This window comes from Pan paniscus, chromosome 18 (assembly GCF_029289425.2).
Source record: "Pan paniscus chromosome 18, NHGRI_mPanPan1-v2.0_pri, whole genome shotgun sequence".
Classification (NCBI taxonomy): domain Eukaryota; kingdom Metazoa; phylum Chordata; class Mammalia; order Primates; family Hominidae; genus Pan; species Pan paniscus.
In genome coordinates this window covers 16,409,620-16,432,446 of record NC_073267.2, presented here as the reverse complement: position 1 = coordinate 16,432,446, position 22,827 = coordinate 16,409,620, and the positions used below count along the sequence as shown (strand labels likewise).

Below are 22,827 nucleotides of genomic sequence, written 5' to 3'. Positions count from 1 at the left end.
TTAGTAGAGACGAGGTTTCACCATGCTGCCCAGGATGGTCTTGAACTCCTAACCTCAAGTGATCCACCCGCCTTGGCCTCCCAAAGTGGTGGGATTACAGGCACAAACCACCACACCTGGCCACCAACTTTTCCTTTAAAACCACCAGGGCTCATGACAGCAGTATTCACAAGAGTCAGAAAGTGGAAAAAACCTGAATGTCCATCAACCAGTGAACAGATCAACACAGTATGGTCTATCTGCACAATGGCATACTATTCCGCAATAAAAGGAAATGAAGCTACAACACAGATGAACCTTGAAAACATCACGCTAAGTGTAAAAGCCGCCAGTCACAACATTCCACCTATTGTGATGCCATTTATATGAAATGTCCAGAATAAGCAAATCTAGAGAGACAGAAAGATTAGTGGTTGCCTAGGGCTTGGGAGGTGCTGGGGAAAATAGGGAGTCATGGCTGATGGATTGGGGTTTCCTTTGGTGGTAATTTAAAAAAGTTCTAAACTTGACTGTGGTGATGGTTGGATTGTGTGATTTAAGTGGGTTAATTGTATGTTGTATGAATTTTTGTTTTGTTTTGTTTTGTTTTTTTGAGACTAAGTCTTGCTCTGTTGCTCAAGCTGGAGTGTAGTGGCACGATCTCGGTTCACTGCAACCTCCGCCTCCCAGGTTCAAACTATTCTCCTGCCTCAGCCTCCCCAGTAGCTGGGCCTATAGGTGTGCGCCACCATGCCAGGATAATTTTTGTATTTTTAGTAGAGACAGGGTTTCATCATGTTGGCCAGGCTGGTCTCGAACTCCTGACCTCAGGTGATCCACCTGTGTCAGCCTCCCACAGTGCTGGGATTACAGGCGTGAGCCACTGCGCCCAGCCTACGTGTGTGAATTACATCTCAAGAAAGCGCTTATTAGAGACCACTAGGACCTCTGCAGAGAAGGAGCTCCCACCCCAGGCAAAGGATGAGAAACTCAGAGACCAACTTGAGAACCAACCCTGCCAGCAGCTGCTGTGTATCCTGCGGCTGGTCACTTTGCCTCTCTGACACTCAGTGGCTTCCCAGGGCAGTTAGACCAAAACCCACCTGGAAGGCCCTGCAGGACAATCACTGTGCTGACCTCTTCTCCTGCCCCCCACGTCCTGGCACACCATGGTCTGGCCACACCACCCTTTTTGTTTTGTAAACAAATTGAGCTCATGCTGGTCCTGAGGCCTTTGCACTGGCTGTTCCCTCTGCCCACAACACTGTTCCCAGATCTTCTCCCTGCTGGCTCCTTCCCATGCCAATGCAACCTCCCCAGAGAGGGTTTCCCTATCCCCTGCCTGAGTTGCCACAATGACACCCATCACTCCTCAGCCCATGGCATTGTCTTTTTTGTTTCCCCTCCAAAGCACTTAATAGCATCTGAATTGTTTTTTTGTTTTTTTTTTTTGTAGAGTTGGGGTTTCAGTATGTTGGCCAGGCTGGTCCTGAACTCCTCCTGGCCTCAAGGGATCCACCCACCACGGCCTCCCAAAGTGCTGGGATTACAGGCGTGAGCCACGGTGCCTGGCAAATTTTTTGTATTTTTTGTAGAGATGAGGTTTCGCCAGGCTACCGAGGATGGTCTCAAACTCCTGAGCTGGAGCGATCCTCCCACCTCAGCCTCTCTATGTGTTGGGATTACAAGTGTTGGGAACCACCACGTCTGGCCCTGCTGAACTGCTTTATGAGGGAGGAAAGTGAAGCTCAGATGGGTCTGAAGGGCAGGCCTGAGGTCACACAGCTGGGGAGATGAGCGGCCGGCGATTGAACCCAGACGTCACCAATCCGAGCCTGCCAGCTTAACTCCGTGCTTCACCTCACAACCCTCACATCTCTTGTGTCACGTATGTCCTCAGTTTCTCTCAGCCCCGAGAGCCAGGACTTTAATTACCATCGTTCCCATTTTTGCCATAAGGACCCTGAAACTCATCAGGTCCAAGGTCATGTTCCAGGAAGGCGCCAGACCCTGCCCTGAGGTCAGCTGAGCTGAAGCCTGGTGCTCCTGTCCCATGGCCATAAAGCACCGAGACTCTCTCCCAATTCAGCGCTGCAGGGACCAAGGTGGTTTTCCACATTGCTTCTTTAGGGGGCTCCATCCAGCTCCCACCCTCATGCCCTGATGAGTCGCCTTCCCCAAGTGGCTGGTGGCAACCTCAAAGAGGCCAATGTGGCCCTCCAAGGTGCCAGACACCCTGAGCGGGTGGAACCCTGGGGCTGCCCCTACCGTTCTCTGCGTCCTGCTCCTGCTCTGTGCTGGCATAGGTACGCAGGAACTCAGCGAAGGCGCCGTCTCGGGCCAGCAGCTCCTGGTAGGAGCCCATCTCAGAGATCTTGCCGCCACTCATGACGATGATGACGTCCACCTGCGGCAAGTAGCTCATGCCGTGCGTGACCAAGATCCGCGTCTGTGGGCAAAGGGGACACCCGGCCACGTCAGTGCACATGTGTGAGACTGCCTAGCTTGGCAGAGTGAAGACTAAAGGAGGAATGAGCCGACGAACACCTGGCGGGCAAAACTCAGGTCTGAAGGTGGGACATGCACCTGCGATAACAGCATCCAGGAGCAGCTGAACCTGTGCACACGGTCCTGTAACATGCATGTGCAAAGGGCCTGCCACGCCTCAGGTGCTGAGCTAAAAGCTGGGGAAGGGGAAGGAAACAAAGACCCCTGCCCCAGATTCCAGGGCCTCAGGAGAAATGAACACTAGTAGAATAGTGCTTGCTGAATGGCGAAAACACAGCAAAAAGGGGAACGGGTGTACCAAGTGTGCGGGTTTTGCAATTTTAACAAAGGTAATGGGGAAGGTTATTTTTTAACAAAAACCTGAATGACAAGAGGTAGGGAGGGAACCGTACAAGTGTGTAAAGGAATAAAAGGATGGTGCCACAGCAAAACAGTTTGTATGCAATGGCTTTTTTTTTTTTTTTTTTTTTTCAGACAGAGTTTCACTTTGTTGTCCAGGCTGGAGTGCAGTGGCACAGTCTCGGCTCACTGCAACCTCCGCCTCCCAGGTTCAAGCAATTCCCGTGCCTCAGCCTCCCTCCCGCGTAGCTGGGATTACATGCGCCCGCCACCACACCTGGCTGATTTTTTTGTTGTTGTATTTTAGTAGAGATGGCGTTTCACCATGTTGCCCAGGCTGGTCTCAAGCTCCTGACCTCAGGCAATCTGCCTATCTCGGCCTCCCAAAAGTTTTAGGATTACAGGTGTGAGCCGCTGCGCCCTGCCCAATGGCTTAATTTTTTTCTTTTCTTTTTTTTTTTTTTTGAGATAGGGTCTTGCTCTGTCACCCAGGCTGGAGTGCAGTGGTGCGACCTCAGCTCACCGCAACCTATGCTTCCTGGGTTCAAGCGATTCTCCTGCCTCAGCCTCCCAAGTAGCTGGGACTACAGATACGTGCCACCATGCCCAGATAATTTTTGTATTTTTTTGTCAAGACAGGGGTCTCATCATGTTGTCCAGGCTCATCGTGAACTCCTGAACTGAAGCGATCCATTCACCCTTGGCTTACAAAAGTGCTGGGACTACAGGCATGCGCTACCGTGCCCAGCTCTGGCTTAATTTTTTTCTAAAACAACTCCCACTGTCAGCCACCCCCAAAACCACTACAAAATATGCACATGCATACATTTTATCTGCAAATCTGAAAGTCTGGGAAGACATTCATCAAACTATTAATAGAAGTCAGCATATGTTTCCTTAAACAGCTAACGGTCAATCTTTTCAGCTTTATGGATCTTACAGTTGCCATGGCACCAACTCAGCCCTGCCGAGTTGAAGTATCTGTAGATGATGCTTTAAAGAACAGGACACGTGCGGTGCCTCACACCTGTAATCCCAGCACTTTGGGAGGCCAAAACGGGAGGATTCCTTGAGGCCAAAAGTTTGAAACCAGCCTGGGAAACATAGTGAGACCTGTCTCCACAAAATAAAAATAAAAATAAATTAGCCAGGCATGGTGCTGCATGCCTGTGGTCCCAGGAGCTACTCAGAAGGCAGGAGGATTGATTCAGCCGAGGAGCTGGAGGCTACCATGCCATGACAGTGGCACTGCACTCCAGCCTGGACAACAGAAGAAAACCATGTCTCCAGAAAAAAAAAAGAAAAAAGAAAAAAAACACACTGGCCATGTTCCAATAAAGTTTTATTTATGGACACTGATATCTAAATTTAATACGATTTTCAAATGTCATAAAATATTCTTCCTGTTTAGATTTCTTCTATTTAAAAATACACACATCATTCTTAGCTCAAGAGCCATATAAAAAGCAGGCAGTGGGCCAGATTTGCTAACCCTTGCTCTCTAAGAGAAGAATTAAAGATTAGGGATGCAGGATGAAGAGGGACTATTTTATTTACTTTATTTATATATATTTTCTGAGACGGAGTCTCGCTCTGTTACCCAGGCTAGAGTGCAGTGACGCAATCTCAGCTCACTGCAACCTCCACGTCCCGGGTTCAAGACATTCTCCGGCCTCAGCTTCCCGAGTAGCTGGGATTACAGCCATGCACCACCACACTCTGCTGATTTTTGTATTTTTAGTAGAGATGGGGTTTCACCATGTTGGCCAGGCTAGTCTCGAACTCCTGACCTCAGGTGATCCACTGGTCTAGGCCTCCAAAAGTGTTGGGATTACTCACCGTGCCCAGCTTTATTTACTTTATATACATGCACACACACACACACACACACATACATATATTATAAGAATATATCCATATTCTTATACTTTTCAATTTTGTTACAATGGGCATGTATTAGTAATTTTCAAAAATGTTTTGTACTATTTTAAAATATGTTTACACAGAATGTTAGTGGTATGTATGGGAACAACTACAAGAGATCATGTAGCACGATGTTTCCTGTATATATACGTGTAACAAGATAACCCTATTTAAAAAGTTTACACACAGAGCAAAAAGACTTGAAAAAAATACAAAACCTCTAACCAGTGGAATGTGTGTAACTGCTTCCATTTTTCTTTTTCATGTTTTTCTTAATCTATATGCCCCCCATGGGGATGTGTTAGTTTTAAAATCAGGGGAAACAGCCGGGTGTGGTGGCTCACGCCTGTAATCCCAGCACTGCAGGAGACCCAGGCAGGCAGATCACTTGAGGTCAGATGTTCGAGACCAGCCTGACCAACATGGTGAAACCTCGACTCTACTAAAAATACAAAAAGTTAGCCAGGCGTGGTGGTGGGCACCTGTAATCCCAGCTACTTGGGAGGTCAAAGCATGAGAAGTGCTTGAATCCGGGACACGGAGGTTGCAGTGAGCTGAGATCATGCCACTGCACTCCAGCCTGGGCAACAATAGCGAAACTCCACCTCAAAAAAATAAAATCAGGGGGAGAAAAAAAAAGAGCCAGTGTGTACCCATTATCACAACTGCCCTATAAAAAGAACACAGGAACTATTTCCTATCACGTTAAGGTGATGTGGCAATTTTCCGACCCCTCTACCCACAGACACCTCTGCAAGTAAGAAAACGCAGCCTGCTAGGTCACAGGCAATGTCTTGGGGTGGGATTCCCCGCTAAGAAGCCAGCCCTGTGACTTAATCAGGAAGAGAGGCCTCCCTTGGCCATGCAAAGGCAATGAATTTAACTCTGCGTGGAGGACTTACCCCTATAAAGACAAGTACAAGACGGCTATCTTAGGAAGGCTTCCAAGACAAGCATGAGAAATGTGTTCTTTAAAGTCCAATTAAAAACAAAGAAAGCCAGAGAAAGTCAAGGACTCCTAAAGAGGACACGTTCTGACTTAACCAAAGGGCGAGACGGCCCAACACCAAGCCCCGCCCCGCCAGCAGGCACCTTGTTCTTCAGCATCCCCTTGGGGCCAATCACATTTTCAAAGATGTGTTTTCCCACATGGGCATCGACTGCTGAGAGGGGATCATCGAAGAGGTAAATGTCAGCGTTGGAGTACACGGCCCGGGCCAGGCTCACGCGCTGCTTCTGGCCCCCAGACAGGTTCACGCCCTGGGGAGAGACATACACAGGAGTGGGTTTCCTGGGAAATCTTAAGACTCACGATACGTAGAAGCAGGCCGAGTGTGGTGTGATCCCAGAACTTTGGGAGGCCAAGGTGGAAGGACTGCTTGAGGCCAGGGGTTTGAGACCAGCCTGAGCAATATAGGGAGACCCTGTCTCTACAAAAAAAAAAAAAAAAAGAAAAGAAAAAATTAGCCAAGCCTGCTGATGTGTGCCTGTAGTTCCAGCTATTCAGGAGGCTGAGTGGGAAGATGGCTTGAGCCCAGGAGTTCGAGGCTGCAATGAGCTATGGCTGGGCCACTGCACTCCAGCCTGGGCAACAGAATGAGACCCTGTCTCTTTAAACAAGAAAGAAAGAAAGGCATAGAGCCTGCTCAGGACACAGCAGGTCCCGGGTGAAGGCCCTGCAGAGCTGCACCCACCTCCTCTTCTTTAAGTGTGATGCTGAAGGCATGAGGTCACGCCTGCACAAACCTGGAGCCAGGCCCCAGCTCCACCACCACCAAGGAAAGGATCACAGGCACAGGGTTTAGCCCCACCTGTCAACTGGGCAAAAGAGAAAACCTGAATCTCCCGTGAGGTGCTGAGCAGGGCACCTGGCGCACAGCGAGTGCTCAGCAAAGGGTGGCTGACGGCACCAAATCATGTTGACCAGTGGGAAGGCCCTGATCTCTTAGTCTCATGGAAGGCGTTGGTGGACGTGGTCATATTATTGTTACTGCTGCTGTTGGTGACAGCTGCCGTGTTTGCCAGCTTACTCTGGATCTGTTACTGTCCGGCAAAGCCACATATAGGTGAAGCAAGGCTCCGGCCTGGGGACGCTGAAATCCAGCCCACATCCCAGTCACCAGGAGGAAGGACAATGCATGGACCAGCAGCAGCGCCAGCTCCCACCATGACAGATAAGCCAACGTCGTTTCCCTGTTTGGCTGGAAATCACAGGTTACTGCCTAGCCCCTCCTGAGATGCCTGCCCTGACTCCCATGCACTGAGGTGGGGTCCTGGCAGCCACGTGCCTTCTTTTTGTTTTTGGAGACAGAATCTCACTCTGTCGCCCAGGCTGGAGTGCAGTGGCACAATCTCGGCTCACTGTAATCTCCGCTTCCCAGGTTCAAGCAATCCTCTCACCTCAGCCCCCTAAGTGGCTGGGACCACAGGTGCACGGCACCATGCCTGGCAACTTTTTGTATTTTTAGTAGAGATGGGTTTTCACCATGTTGCCCAGGCTGGCCTCGAACTCCTGACCTCAGGCAATCCTCCCACCTTGGTCTCCCAAAGTGCTGGGATTATAGGCGTGAGCTACCGCGCCCGGCCAATAATTTGTTTTTTATTTCCAAGGAGCTGCAGACGTATCTCAATTTTTAAACATCATTCACCACGTAAGAAAGCCGACGGAGCCCCTGGCTTGTAACTAAAAACAGAAATGGGCCAGTGCTTTGCACTCTTGGTCTTCTAAGAGGGGACACACCACACGACCACCATGGGGTGCCAGAGCAAAGTGGCCAGGCAAGCAGCAGGGGAGGCACCCCAGGCCTGGAAGGCTCAGACCAAGGTGTGGAGGTGGGCAGGGGCTGGGGGTTGCTGAGAAGCAGCAGGAAAACCTGGGGGATGGAGCATAGCAGGAGGGAGGGTCTGCAGTGGTGAGAGGCAGAGAATGGCCCTTTTAGAGATGACAAAATGAGCAGGTAACAACATGGACACAGGAACCATGTTCTCTGCAGCTCTGTGGCTGTGTGGCCTCAGGTAAGTCACTTGGCCTCTCTGTGCCTCCTTTTCTTCAATGATTACCTAGGTATAACAACAAATTCCACCCATGGGCTTGCTGTGAGGAAGAATTACGTGTAAAATGTTTAGCATAGTTCCCAGCATACAGAAAATACTCAAGTTATAGGCCGGGCGAGGTGGTTAACATCTGTAATCCCAGCATTGTGAGAGGCAGAGGTGGGCAGATCACCTGAGGCCAGGAGTTCAGGATCAGCATGGCCAACGCAGCGAAATCCCATCTCTACTAAAAATACGGAAATTAGCCGTGCATGGTGGCAGGGGCCTGTAGTCCCAGCTACTCAAGAGGCTGAGGGAGGAGAATCCCTTGAACTCAGGAGGCGGAGGTTGCAATGAGCCAAGAGTGTGCCACTACACTCTAGCCTGGGTGACAGAGAGAGACTCCATTTCAAAAAAAAAAAAAAAGAACTTTGAGAGGCTGAGGCCAGCCGATCACTTGAGGTCGGGAGTTAGACACCAACCTGGCCAACATGGTGAAACCCTGCCTCGACTAAAAATACAAAAATTAGCCGAGTGTGGTGATATGCACCTGTAATTCCAGCCCCTCAGGAAGCTGAGGCAGGAGAATCACCTGAACCCGGAAGGCAGAGGTTGCAGTGAGCTGAGATCGTGCCACTGCACTCCAGCCTGGGCAAGAGAGCAAGACTCCATCTCAAAAATAAATAAATAAATAAAAAGAAAGAAAGAAAAGAAAGAGAAAATGCTCAGTAAGTGTTAGCTATTGTGCTATTTTCAGTATTATGGCTATCTTGACAGGGACTGTGAACATCTGAATCATCAACTCCCCTCCTCCCAACAGCATGCCCTCTGTCATGTGACTCTGCAGTCATGTGACCACAAAGGTAGAATGTACTTCCTTCTTGGTCCCTTGCCTTTGAGCTTGGCCAAGTGACTTGCTTTGTGAGTAGAAGGGACAGTGTACTTTAAGGGACATTGCATGCTTTTTGGGGGGCCTATCTTGGGCCTCTGCTGCCACCATGAGAAGAGCCCCCCTTTGGAAAGCTGTGGACCCCTCACCCCGGTCCCCAGCAAAAGCTCTGTAAGGGAGACCGGAGCCACACCCACAGCCTGGACCCAAGTTCAGCTGCCCTGCAGCGTGCAGCAGAGCCGCCCAGCTGAGCCCTGCTGGGTCAGCTGATAGCAGCAGACTCACAGACCACTGAGATTGTGAGAGCATTTGTTACGCAGCAACAGCTGACGGATTCAGGGGCCAACATCCAACCTATACTGACCTTCTCGCCAATCTCTGTCCGATCCCCGCTGGGCAGGATTTCCAGGTCTGGGAGGAGGGCACAGGCCTGTATCACGGACCTGTAATATGGTTCCTCCAGCTGACATCCAAAAAGGATGTTTTCTCGGAGAGAATCATTCTGAATCCAGGCCTGCTGTGGCACATAGGCCACGGAGCCCTAAGTTGCAAATGGAGAACTAGGTGAGACAGACACACAGACAGATCTGATCAACGAGACAACAGCTGGCCCACCCGCCTGCTAGGAGGGCCTCACTTCACAAGTCATTTTCATCACAACTATTGCTTTGGCAAGAGGGAAACTGACTCACAAAGGACAACAGATGCCAGGGCTGGGATCAGAACCCACAGCAGGTGAATCACTGACTCCAATATCAGGAGTCAAAGAGTTGATATCCTCGTTGATAAGATTACAGTTATTTACTTAGTAGCTAGCTATTAATCAATGCCTACAGCGGTGATCAAAACCCCTGCTTCCAAAGAGTGGAAGTCCCTCACGTGACGGAAAACTACTTGATTACAGTTACGGTGGACACGAAGATAAAAAGATATATGACACTTTTTAAGAGTCTAACTTGACTAGGCGCAGTGGCTCATGCCTGTAATCCCAGCACTTTGGGAGGCCAAGGCAGGCAGACTGCTTGAGGTCAGGAGTTCAAAGCCAGCCTGGGCAACATAGAGAAATCCCATCTCTAAAAAAAATAGAAAAATTAGCCAGGCATGGCGCTGTGCATCTGTAGTCCCAGCTACTTGGGAGGCTGAGGTGGGAGGATCACCTGAGCCCAGGAAATGGAGGTACCACGAGCTGAGATTGCACCGTGCCACTGCACTCCAGCCTGGACCACAGAGCAAGATCCTGTCTCAAAAAAATTAAAAGACTGACCTAGTTTGGGACATCCGGGAAGGATCTTTGAGGAAATATCCTTGCTAAAAATTGAAGCAAAGACTCCTATATCAAAGCAACCATTTCAAAGGCTTATTTTTATTTCCATATGTCAGGTATCACAAACAGCATGAGAATAAAGGCTAGAGTAAGGATATTTGTTTTGTGTATTTTGCTAATGAAAATGCTGAGGTAGTTAATTCTCTATATATTTATTATGTTTGTAGAAACAAAATCTTGCCATGTTGCTAAGCCTGGTCTCAAACTCCTGGCCTCAAGCAATCCTCCTGCCTTGGCCTCCTGAAGTGCTGGGATTATAGGCATGAGCCATCATGCTCAGCTCAAACATATGTTTAGACAAGAACCAAAAAGTGAAGAATGAGTCAGTTTCACGAGGAGAAGAGGGAAGAGCATTCAAGTCCGAGGGAACAGCACATGCGAAGGCCTGGAAGTGAAAAGTACTTGGCACATTCAAGGAACAGAAAGGCCAGTGTGACAGGAACATCGATCAATCCTGTGAGGGAACGACTGGCAGAAAACACACCAGGGACAGCAAGGGGGCCTATACGTGGTGGGGAGCATGGGCTTCATCAGAAGGGCAAGGGGAGCCCCTGAAGATTTTTTTTTTTTGAAACGAAGCCTTGCTGTCGCTCAGGCTGGAATACAGTGGCAAGATCTCAGCTCACTGCAATCTCTGCCTCCGGGCTCAAGGGATTCTCCTTCCTCAGCCTCCTGAGTAGCTGGGACTAAAGGGCGCACACCACCAGGCCCACTAATTTTTGTATTTTTAGTAGAGACGGGGTTTCGCCATGCTGGTGAGGCTGGTCTCAAACTCCTGACCTCAGGTGATCAACCTGCCTCAGCCTCCCAAAGTGCTGGGATTACAGATGTGAGCCACTGCGCCCAGCCAGAAGATTCTTGAATAAGGGAATTCTAGAGAGGGCAAAGCTGACAGCAGGTCCCAGGTACCCTCATTCTTACTCTAAATTCTCAAATAATTAACCTGCTGACTTGAATATCCTAACTTTTAAAAAGCCAAAATGTCAACAGTGGTGCCTTACCATAGAACCCACAGAAAATTCAGACATAATATACACAAACCACACCGACTAAAACATTTGGGAAAAGATAAATATTTTATATACATTTCTAGCACTACCCTTACCTAGGCAAAACAACCAATAATAAATAATCATCTGGCCTGAAATGCTAATAGTGCCAGGATAGCAGAAAGCTGGGGTTAAGGAAACAGAAAGCAATGTGGATCCCATCGGGATTTGGAATTTTCTTCCATTAATGTAGCTCTCATGGTTCATTCATCTTATTTTATGGCAGGAACTTGAAAGTAATGATAAAACATTTCTTAAAACAACAGTTAAAGGTCATTAATTTGGACCCAACCACAATGTATACTTTCTAAAGGCACTGTATAATCAAAGAAAGGGTTTTGCTCTGAAATAAAAACAATGTCATAAACTAGGCCAGGAGCGGTGGCTCACGCCTGTAATCCCAGCACTTTGGGAAGCCGAGATGGGGAGATCACCTGAGGTTAGGAGTTCTAGACTACCCAGGTCAACATGGTAAAATCCCTTCTTTATGGAAAATACAAAAATTAGCCGGGTGCAGTAATGGTGGGTGCCTATAATCCCAGCTACTCAAGAGGCTGAGACAGGAGAATCGGTTGAACCCAGGAGGCAGAGGTTGCAGTGAGTCAAGACCACACGACTGCACTCCAGCCTGGGCAACAAAAAAAACCCACAACAACAAACAACGTCATAAACTTGACATTCCCAAAGGCAGATTCCAAGAGACAAATGTGCAGTCGCACAGACACTAAAGAGGTGCGGACAAGTACACCTGGGACACATAAGGTTAAACAGTTAATAGATTTTTTCTCCTTGCAGGACTTGTCAGAGCCTTTAATTTGCTAATGTTTACTATAAGTCTCCAAGAGGGAGGGGGCTGGAGTATGCATTATTTCCCACGCTTGTTTGAGCCTGGGGTTCTTTATCGCCCAAATGTCCTGCAAGATGAGCTGGCTGCAGACCACACTCCTGGAAATGCTGGTAGCAAAACTTCCAGGGACGTATTGTTACACTAGGAAAAGGCCTTCATGGGGAGTGAACTAAATGCAAACAAAGGCTGTTGATTTCCAGTGGGGATTATTTGTAAAGGAGCCTCTTAAGCTCACTCCTGGGGAATTGCAACTTACTTCAAAGTACACTGTGTATTTAAAAGCAGTAAAACTGCAGTCTTCTTTTAGCTCCATATTAAGAATTCAACACTAAAAATTTAAACTGTTCCCTTTAAAAAATGTTCTAAAAAAATATTCCAACCACATAAACATTTTTGTTTTGTTACATTTATAAGAACAGATACTCAGAGATCCAGATCCATAAAGATAAAGAACAATCCAAAAAGACCCAAACAGACCAAGAGACACTCAGTGACAGGCAGAGACGCAAGGGAAGGAGACACAGGCTGCGTACCAGGGAGTCTTCATGTGTCTACTAAGTATTTATGAAGTGGCCAAATGCAGTGGCTCACACCTGTAATCCCAGCACTTTGGGAGACAGAGGTGTGCAGATCACTTGAGGTCAGGAGTTTGAGACCAGCCTTGCCAACATGGTAAAACACCGTCTCTACTAAAAATATATAAAAATTAGCTGGGCATGGTGGCACATGCCTGTAATCCTAGCTACTGGGGAGGCTGAGGGAGAATCGCTTGGACCCAGGAGGCAGAGGCTGCAGTGAGCCGAGATCACGCCACTTCACTCCAGCCTGTGGGACAGAGCCTGACCCTGTCTCAAAAAAAATAATAATAATGATAATAATAATAATAAAATACAGCTTAATAAGGAGATAACAAAATAAATATTTATTAAGTGCCTACTATATACTGGGCACTATTTTAAGTGCTGGGAGACAGATGGAAATAAATGATACCAAAATCCTGCCTTCTAGGAAAGCACGGAACAGAACAGAAAGAACGAGAGAGAAAGAGACAGTGGAAAGATACAGGAGGAGGAGGAAAAGAGACGTTGCTGCTTTCGCTTCTGGCACAGGGACAGTCAAAAGAAACACCAACATTTCTGAGCTTTTCCTCAGACCACCAGCTTCCCCACTGCCCCTCCCCGCTGGTCCTCATCCTACCTTGATAGCCACGTGCCCCTCCACTTTGTCCATCTCAGCCAAGAGGGCTGAGAGCAGGGACGACTTTCCGCAGCCCACCTGGCCCACCACGGCCACCAAAGCACCTTCGGGGATGGAGAAGGTGATGCTGAAACGACACAACACACCTGGCTCAGCCACGCTGAATGAGGCCTGCCGGGCTAATGCCCATGGCCACCGAGCCTCAATTTACCCCAAGTAGAGAAAGAGAAAGACAGACAGAAGGCAAGACTGTACTAAACACTGAAGGCCTCAACATTCCTCCCATTTCTACTGCTGAGTTCAGTTCAGTGACCCGTCTCAGGGGGCCTCCAGGTGGGAGGCAGGTGACAGGTGTCCCTTAGAGAAGAGAGGCAGGGAGTAACCTGAGGGATCCTGTCACAGTGGGCTTCTGGAACAGTTTTTGCCCCTCGGAGAGGCAAAAACTTCACTGGGGGCACGACGCAAGGTCTGAAAGGAGAGGACACCTCAAGACAAACTGGGGCCGGGCACGGTAGCTCATGCCAGTGCTGGTAATCCCAGCACTTTGGGAGGCCAACGCAGGCGGATCACGAGGTCAGGAGCTCGAGACCAGCCTGGCCAACATGGTGAAACCCCGTTTCCACTAAAAATATAAAAATTAGCCAGGCGCGGCGGCAGGGCCTGTGGTCCCAGCTACTCAGGAGGCTGAGCCACAAGAATCACTTGAACCCAAGAGACGGAGGTTACAGTGAGCTGAGATCGTGCCACTGCACTCCGGTCTGGGCAAGAGCGTTGAGACTCTGTCTCAGAAAATAAATAAACCAAAAAACTCTGACAGAAAAGCAGGCGTGTCCCACACACAGAAACATGGGGAGAGCCGGAGAAAGGTGTAAAGGGGTGAAGGCACAGGGTGTAACCAGGGATGCGATGGCACTGAGGTAGGTAGTGGCCAGACCTGGGAGCACCTTGAAATATGTCCTGGAAGGACGCTGTGCTACGACACCTGAACTCTGCCAGCCGGGAGCCACCAAAGGGTTGAAGAGGGAAACGCATATGAATAAATCTGAGTTGAATTTCAGGAAGATGTCTCTATTGAAATCATCCTTTAACGAACAGCAGAAAGCAAAATAAAATAAGCTCAGCATTCTCCCAGCAAGACCGGCTGTCAATGGGGCAGGTCAACCACAGGCCACTCCCACTGCCGACGGCACCTCCAGAGCAGGGTTTCCATCCTCCCAGGGAAGGGAGGGCACATCCAAACCTTTGCTGGACTCACTTATACGGAATGTGCTTTTATTTTTTATTTATCTGTATTTAGTTACTTAAGTATTTATTTATTTTTTTGAGACAAGAGTCTCACTCTGTGGCCCAGGCTGGAGTACAATGGCTCAATCTTGGCTCACTGAAACCTGTGCCTCCCAGGTTCAAATGATTCCTGTGCCTCAGCCTCCCAAGTAGCTGGGATTACAGGTGAGCGCCACCACATCCAGCTAATTTTTGTATTTTTAGTACAGATGGGGTTTCCCCACGTTGGCCAGGCTGGTCTCGAACTGCTGACCTCCAGTGATCTGCCCGCCTCAGCCTCCCAAAGTGCTGGGATTACAGGCATGCACCACCATGCCCAGCTAATTTTTTTATTTTTAGTAGTGACAGGGTTTCACCATGTAGGCCAGGCTGGTCTCAGACTTCGGACTTCAGGTGATGTGCCCACCTTGGCCTCCCAAAGTGCTGGGATTCTGTGCTTTTTAACTGCCACCTTTCTGATTTCAGAGTATTAGTGGAAATGCTGATAGTCGTTGCTGTCACTGATTGTTTCATTCTTATGACACTGCTGCATGGTGACACTCATCAGGCTTTTTGTTCCTGTGCTGGGAGGGGAAAGGATTATGGGGCCTGAGTGGGCAGGAAGCCCAGTGAGACAGTACCTGCCACTGTCCATGTGAGACTGAAATATTCTTACAGGCTGATGAGAGAAAAGGGTTAGAGAAAGTTTCTGGGGGCTCATGGGGGGAAGGTAACTGAACAGGAAAACCACTGGGTCAGGAAAGGGACACAGATACAGATTAGTTGTGGAGCTCAACAAGACAGAACAGCTACAATTGAAGCAGGCAGGATTTAAGTTAGACATAAGGAAGAACTTCCTAGGCATGCAGTACCCCCATGAATTTTCAATGCAGGCTTTCTACAGATTCTTTTCTCTGGAGAGTTTCTCTCCTTCATGATAAAATACAGCAGTGATTTGGCTACCCAGGCATGAGCTAAACCTCTAAAAGGGTCCCATCACCCCTGTGTTTTGCGGATTCCTTAAGGGGGCCTAAAAAGCTGTTGTTCAAGGCCTCTGGTCAGAAAAAAATGAGAGGTGCTTGACAAGTTGCCTGGGGATAAGGTCAATTTCCTAGACATCATGTGCTTTGGAAAGGTAAGGACTGTAGGGTGTGGGGTGCCAGATAGAAAGCTGGCAAGAAAGGGTGAGCTGGGCAGCTGAGGGGCACTGGAGTTCAGCAGCATCACAGCCTCTGACTGAGACTGGCCAATCAGCACACTCAGTGTCTGAAGGCATAGCGATTGCCTCACAGAGGGCACAGGACCCAATCTGGGTCAATAAGAAGCAGGCAGTTCTCCTAACAGTGGGATACACAGTGGGAGCTGTTGGGACCATTTACCATCACAAGGGGAGAGGATGTGTGAGGATAAAGCAGACCAGGAGAAAGTGAAACAAAGAAAATATGAAGAAAGTTCCGATGGCAGAGTCCCTGGATCACACCGCACCTGAAAGTAGAACTTCCCAGTTATGCAAGCCAAGAATCTCCTGTATTGTCTAAGTCTAGCTGTCCAAGGCTGCTGTAACTTACAATCACAGGGAACCCTCTGTGCTAGGCATCTGTGTCTGCTTCTCACGACAGCCTAAGCAGGTGTATCTGCACCCATTGTCCAGATGGGTAAGCTAAGTCTTAGAAAGGCAAAGTGAGTTGTTCAAGGTCACAGAGAGGGAGCACGGTGGGAATTCGAATCCACGTTTGACAAAAGCCCTGTGGCTCTCTCCACGCCATCACGTGTGTCCACGTCCCGGCTTACCCATTCAGTGTGGGAGGGTCGCTCCTGGCCCAGGTGAATGTGGCATTCCTCACGGTGATGCTGTTCGTGCCCCCGCCTACAAAGCACAAAGACATGTCAGGGACAGGCTGAGCTGTGCGACTCCACATGAACAGAACACTCTCTTTCTCTGCTTGAATGGTTCAACCCCAGAAGCTTGGCACGAATGGCGCTAGGCATTATTATCTGGTGACATCAGCCACGGGTTCTAAAAGAAGAAACTCAACCTGCAGTTTTGGAGGCAGCCCCAGACCCAGAAAGCAGAAGGAAACTGCAAGAAGCTTCGTCCTTGTAAGATGGGGTTGCGCCATCTGGACGATCATCTCGGGAGATGACTGCAGAGGCGGGGGCCGCATGAGAATTACTCAATGCTCTCCATGCCCTGGCCCTTCTCAGGCAGGTTCGGGGCAGCTCCAGCTGGGAGGGCCGAGCAGTGGCCAAGGTCAGTGGGAAACAGCTGGCGTCCACATGCAAACCTCTCTCCACTGGGGTGGCCAGCATCAGACCGCTGGGCCCTCCTTGAGGTTCAAAGGGAGGTGGTTCACCCTTCTCCCCATGTCCTCTGTCTTCCTCCCCCAGCCACACCACTCTACACACAGCACATCACAGCAGATGGATCTTTCTAAAACATCCATCACGATAAACTCAAAAAAAGAGGATACGGAACAGGAAGTGTGGTACGAGGGCACAGGGAAAGGGAGAGTGTTGGAGACAAAGGCCACGTTAACTGGTTCCGTGTTTCTGTCTTCTTCTGAGACAGGATCTGGCTTCTGCACCCAGGCTGGAGCGCAGTGGTGCGATCTCGGCTCACCGCAACCTCCATCTCCCAGGCGCAGGCGATTCTCCCACTTCAGCCTCCTGAGCAACTGGGACTACAGGATGTGCACCATCACACTCAGCTAATTTTTTTTTGTATTTTTTGTAGAGATGGGGTCTTGACATGTTGCTCAGCCTGGTCTCGAACTCTTGGCCTCAAGTGATCTGCTTGCCTCGGCCTTCCAAAGTGCCGGGATTACAGGCATGAGACACCATGCCCGGCCAGCTCCACACTTCTAAAGCTCCTAGCACCTCTGTCTTCTTTTACTCTTCTTCCTGTTATTTTCCTTTTACTTCATGTCTCTCACTTAAAACAAAAGCAGGCCAGTCGCAGGGGCTCATGCCTGTAATCCCAACACTTTGGGAGACCGAGGCGGGCAGATCACCTGATGTCAGGAGTTCGAGACCAGCCTGGCCAACGTGGTGAAACCCCATCTCTACTAAAAATACAAACATTAGCCAGGTGTGGTAGCGCATGCCTGTGGTCCCAGCTACTCGGGAGTCTGAGACATGAGAATCGCTTGAAACCAAGGCAGAGGTCGCAGAGAGCCAAGATCGTGCCATTGCACTCCAGCCTGGGCAACAGAGTGAAACTCTGTCCCAAAAAAAAAAAAAAAAGAAAAAGAAAAAACAGAAAAGCAGCTCTCTGAATTATAAGCCACCTTAAGACCATCTGGAGATAATACAGGAGTATTTTTTGTTTAAGTTGTCAAATGAAGAAATAACTTCCTCCATGCATCAAAAAAACAAAAAACCTACAGAGAGAGGAAGGTGCTGGTTAACCTAGATTAACTTTCTCCCTCAGCTCTTCTAAGAGTGGACGTGGAATGAGGAAACTGGGAGTTGCTATTTAAGGAATTTAAGAAAAGCCACTGGAGAGAGAGAGGTTGCAGAGAACGGTTAGCTTGGGAGCTGGGAGCAGCCAAGGGGGCCCCCACTGGCTAGAGCGTGCTAAACATTCCAGGAAGTCCAACCACCTAGGAGGCCACTATTAGGGCAGGAAGGAGGGGCTGGGGTGCGGGCGGCACCCAGGGGCCTAGGGGTTTCCTGATGCTTGCATTGAGCTGTGAACAACTTCAGTAGCAAGAAACCACCCCCGGCCCACCGCCGGCCACCTCAGATTTCAGCCTGTGTTTAGCAGAGAAATTTGACCCCAGAGTAGATGGAATCATTGCCTTATGATGTGAAGAGATGTGGGACACTGGGACAGCAGAAACCAGATGACCACAGCCCAGGGGTGTTGGGAGGAAGAGTCCAGCATCCACTTGGGCCATGGTTCTCAACTGGAGGCAACTGTGTCCCTCAAGGCACATCTGGCAATGTCTGGAGCCATTTTTGGTTGCCAAAATTGGGGTGGATACTACTGTATCTAATGGGTAGAGTCCAGGGTTGCTGCTCAACATCCCACAGTGCACAGGACAGTCCCCAAACACAAAGAACAATGTGTCTCCAGATGTCAGTAGCGCCCAGGATAAAAAACCCCACACCAGGGGGCTGAGCTGAAGATGCAGAGACCATCTCGCTCAGACCAGAGACGTGACAACTCCCAGGATCTGTTTATCATCTTCTGTGCACCAGGTGCTGTGTCAAACGTGTCAAACGTTTAGGTGCCACTAAAGATACCTGAGCGCCTGTGAGGTGCCAGACAAAGCTCAAGCGGTATAACCGACGTTTACACACATTCAATCTTCTGACATTGGACTCTGGAGCCAGACTGTATGGGTTTGAATCCTGGGGCTACCACTTCGTACCTGGGTAGCCACAGGCAAGTTAGTTAACTTCTCTGTGCCTTTGTTTGTTTGTTTTTTGAGACAGGGTCTCACTCTGACACCCAGGCTGGAGTACAGTGGCATGATCATAGCTCACGATAGCCTTGAACTCCCGGGCTCAGCCAATCCTCCTGCCTCAGCCTCTCAAGTAACTAGGACTACAGGTGCACCACCATGCCTGGTGAATTTTTTAATTTTTGTAGAGACGAGGTCTCACTACATTACCCAACGTGGTCTCAAACTCCTGGCCTCAAGCAATCCTCCAGCCTTGGCCTCCCAAAGTACTAGGATTATAGGTACGAGCCACTGCACCCAGCCTGTGCCTCACTTTTTCTTCTGTAAAAGAAGGCTGACAATCATGCAATCAACTTCAGAGGGCTGTGATGAGGTGTCTATGAGGCAGTGCACACAGAGCACTTCTCACAATGCTTGGCACATAGTAGGTACTCAGTAAATCTCAGTGAGGCAACACCCTATGGCCAGGAAGAGCATGGACTCTACCGATGGGCTGTGGGTGTGAATGCTGGTTCTTCTTTTGATCAGCTGTGCAATCTCAGGCAAGTTTCAGAGACCAGTTTCTTCATCTGGAAAATGGGGGCTTCCATCACCCTCCTCCAGGGGTACCATGGTGAGTAATGGACAAGTTGGGACACTGACATCCTTGGAACGGAATCTGCATGACAGAGGCTTTATAAGTGAACGTGTCACTGCACTTAGTGCCATTAATATTTATTTATTTATTTTTATTTTTATTTTTTTTTTTTTGAGATGAAGTCTCACTCTTTGCCCTGGCTGGAGTGCAGTGGCGCAATCTTGGCTCGCTGCAACCTCCGCCTCCTGGGTTCAAGTGATTCTCCTGCCTCAGCCTCCTGAGTAGTTGGGATTACAGGTGCCCAACACCATGTCCAGCTAATTTTTGTATTTTCAGTAGAGACGGGGTTTCACCATGTTGGCCAGGCTGATCTCGAACTCCTGACCTCAAGTGATCCACCTGCCTCAGCTCCCCAAAGTGCTGGGATTACAGGCGTGAGCCACTGTGCCCGGCCTAATATTTATTATTAAGTGCCTAGAGAGATGGTTACAAACAACATCCCTGGCTCAGGGGGATGGGCTAGGAAACGATAAATTAACAAGCTACAAAACAAACAAACCTGCCAATAAAAATGCATGGCCAGGTGCAGTGGCTCACATCTGTCATCCCAGCACTTTGGGAGGCTGAGGCAGAGGGATCATTGAGCCCAGGAGTTCAAGACCAACTTGAGGAACAAAGCAAGACCTTGTCTCTCCAAATAAAAAAATTTAATATTGAAAAAAAAAAAAAAAAGGCCAGGAGAAGTGGCTCATGCCTATAAGCCCAGCACTTTGGGAGGCTAAGGCAGGTGGATTGCTTGAGCTGAGGAGTTCGAGACCGGCCTGGACAACATGGTGAAACCCTGTCTCTACAAAACATACCAAAATATTATCCAAGTATGGTGCTGTGTGTGCCTGTAGTTCCAGCTACTTGGGAGGCTAAGGTCAGAGGATCACCTGAGCCCGCGAAATCAAGGCTGCAGTGACAGCTGTGACTGCGCCACTGCACTCCAGCCTGGGAAATGGAATGAGACCCTGTCTCAAAAAAAAAAAAAAAAATCCAAGTAACACTCAGCCAAAGAAAGGTACTTTTGTTTCCCTTATCTAGATAAAACTGAGGCTCAGACCTAAGTCTACACAGCTTGTGGGTGATGGAGGCTGGCCAGCCTCCAGAGTTCTCATTTAGCCCAGAATAGAATCAAGGTCAAAGCCTTGGAAAGTGACTCCCAGGGGGAAGCCTCAAGCAGCTGCTGCCCCTCAGCAAGAAAACAAAAATGCAAGTGCAAGTTCACCCTCCTGGGAAGTGTGAGACAGGACAGAAGCCCCAGGAGGCCACGCTTCTCTTCCCTTCTGCAGGCTCTGCAGAACCCTTGTCCCCCGGGGTCTCGCAGACAAGCGGCTGGGCAGAGTCAAACCTGAGGGCAGCCAAGGGAAAGAAATGCAACTAGGGAGGACCCAGTGGGAGATGGGAAGGCGGCCACTTCCAGAAGCCAGGACCGAACACACACATACCGTCTTTGACAGGCCGTCGCTCGATGCTGTCAGGTTCCAGCTCCTCATGGGAGAGAAAGATCCTCAGGCGTTTGAGGGAGACACTCGCCTATACAGAGAGCAATGGCAGGGCAGAGTTATTTTTAAAAAGCATTTTTGCAAAACCAACCAAGGTTAACTTTCAAGGGTTTCCCCGGGTGTGGAGGGGCACATACCCTCCCTTATTTCTGAAGGTCCCACATTCCTTAGAACCAGTGTATACTTTAGAATTGAACAAAACAAAACAAAACAAAAAAAGAAACAGGTTTTGGTTCTGCTTTGTTTTAAAAGCCCACAAAAGGTATTTCAGAAAAAATGGGCGAATGGCTGGGCATGGTAGCTCAAACCTGTAATCCCAGCACTTTGGGAGGCCGAGGCAGGCAGATCACTTGAGGTCAGGAGTTTGAGACCAGCCTGGCCAACATCATGGTGAAACCTCGCCTCAGCTAAAAAAAAAAAAAAAAAAAAAAACATAAAATTAGCCTGGCGTGGTGGCACGCACCTGCAATCCCAGCTACTCAGGAGGCTGAGGCAGAAGAATCACTTGAACCTGGGAAGGCAGAGGTCGCAGTGAGCCAAGATCATGCCACTGCACTCCAGCCTGGGCGACAGAGTGAGGCTCCATTTCAAAAAATAAATAAATAAAAATAAAAATAAAAGAAGAAAAGGGCAGAGGCCTGGTGGAAAAGGGACTCTGGAAACATAACAGCAAATGCAACAGAGCCAATTCAAACAGCCCAAAGGGACAGGCATTTCTGAGATATTCCAGAAAACTTGGATATGGGCTGAGTATTATTGTAAAAACTTATTGTTAGTTTGCTTAGACATGATGATGGTATTACATTATGTAGGAAGAAATGCATGCTGAAATATTTGTGGGTAGAATGTAAGGGGTCTGAGATTTGCTTTAAAATTATTTGGCAAAGAAAGGAAAGAATGAAGGGATAGATAGCAGAGTTTAGCATTAAAAACAAATGAAGGGAAAGAGGGACAAGGGAGGGATACTGAAAAAGAATGAGATAAATCAACTGTGGCAAAATGTTTTGGGTTTTTTTTGTTCGTTTTTGAGATGGAGTCTCGCTCTGTCACCCAGGCTGGAGTGCAGTGGCGCAATCTCGGCTCACTGCAAGCTCCACCTCCCGGGTTCACAACATTCTCCTGCCTCAGCCTCCCGAGTAGCTGGGACTACAGGCACCTGCCACCACACCTGGCTAATTTTTTTATATTTTTAGCAGAGACAGGGTTTCACCGTGTTAGCCAGGATGGTCTCGATCTCCTGACCTCGTGATCCGCCCACCTCGGCCTCCCAAAGTGCTGGGATTACAGGCATGAGCCACTGCACCCAGCCTTGGTTTCTTTATTTGAGGCAGAGTCTTGCTCTGTTGCCCAGGCTGGAGTGCAGTGGTACAAACATAACTCACTGCAGCCTCAAACTCCTAGGCTCAAGCGATCCTTCTGCCTCAGCCTCCCATGTAGTCACTGCAGGTGTGCACCCCACACCCATTTTGTTATTTTTTGTAGAGTAAGGGTCTCATTGCCCAGGCTGATTTTGAACTCCTGGACTGAAGCAATCCTACCACCTCAGCCTCCCACAGTGCTGGGATTACAGGCGTGAGCCACTGCGCCCAGCCAAAAAATGCCGATGTTGAATCTGAGTGATGTGTACACGGGGTTCATGTTGTATTATTTCCTTTCTTAGAGACTGAGTCTCACTCAGTCGCCCAGGCTGGAGTGCAGTGGCACAATCTCGGCTCACTGCAACCTCGGCAACCTCCACCTCCCGGGTTCAAGCGATTCTCGTGTCTCAGCCTCCAGATTAGCTGGGATTACAGGCACCAACCAACACATCTGGCTAATTTTTGTATTTTTAGTAGAGACAAGGTTTCCCCATGTTGGCCAGGCTGGTCTCGAACTCCTGACCTCAGCTGATCTGTCTGCCTTGGTCTCCCAAAATGCTGGGATTGAAGGTGTGAGCCATCATG

At 49.0% G+C, this 22,827-nt stretch overlaps 1 protein-coding gene and 1 long non-coding RNA gene across 8 annotated transcripts in view; one reads left to right on the top strand and one right to left on the bottom strand.

Moving 5' to 3' along the window:
- ABCC1 (ATP binding cassette subfamily C member 1 (ABCC1 blood group)) overlaps positions 1 to 22,827 on the bottom strand; it is a 186,958-nt gene that overhangs the window by 50,115 nt on the left and 114,016 nt on the right. For all 7 annotated transcript variants that reach the window (XM_034950822.3, XM_034950824.4, XM_055099364.2 and 4 more), the window contains 6 exons: positions 20,828 to 20,915; positions 16,143 to 16,218; positions 13,089 to 13,215; positions 9,036 to 9,212; positions 5,842 to 6,009; positions 2,248 to 2,428 (listed from right to left, as the gene is read on the bottom strand). In XM_034950822.3, coding sequence (XP_034806713.3) covers positions 2,248 to 2,428; positions 5,842 to 6,009; positions 9,036 to 9,212; positions 13,089 to 13,215; positions 16,143 to 16,218; positions 20,828 to 20,915 — 817 coding nt within the window. The remainder of the gene's footprint in view (positions 1 to 2,247; positions 2,429 to 5,841; positions 6,010 to 9,035; positions 9,213 to 13,088; positions 13,216 to 16,142; positions 16,219 to 20,827; positions 20,916 to 22,827) is intronic.
- Positions 1 to 22,827, top strand: part of LOC117977848 (uncharacterized) — a 53,329-nt gene that overhangs the window by 29,086 nt on the left and 1,416 nt on the right. The gene's annotated exons all lie outside the window — the stretch shown is intronic.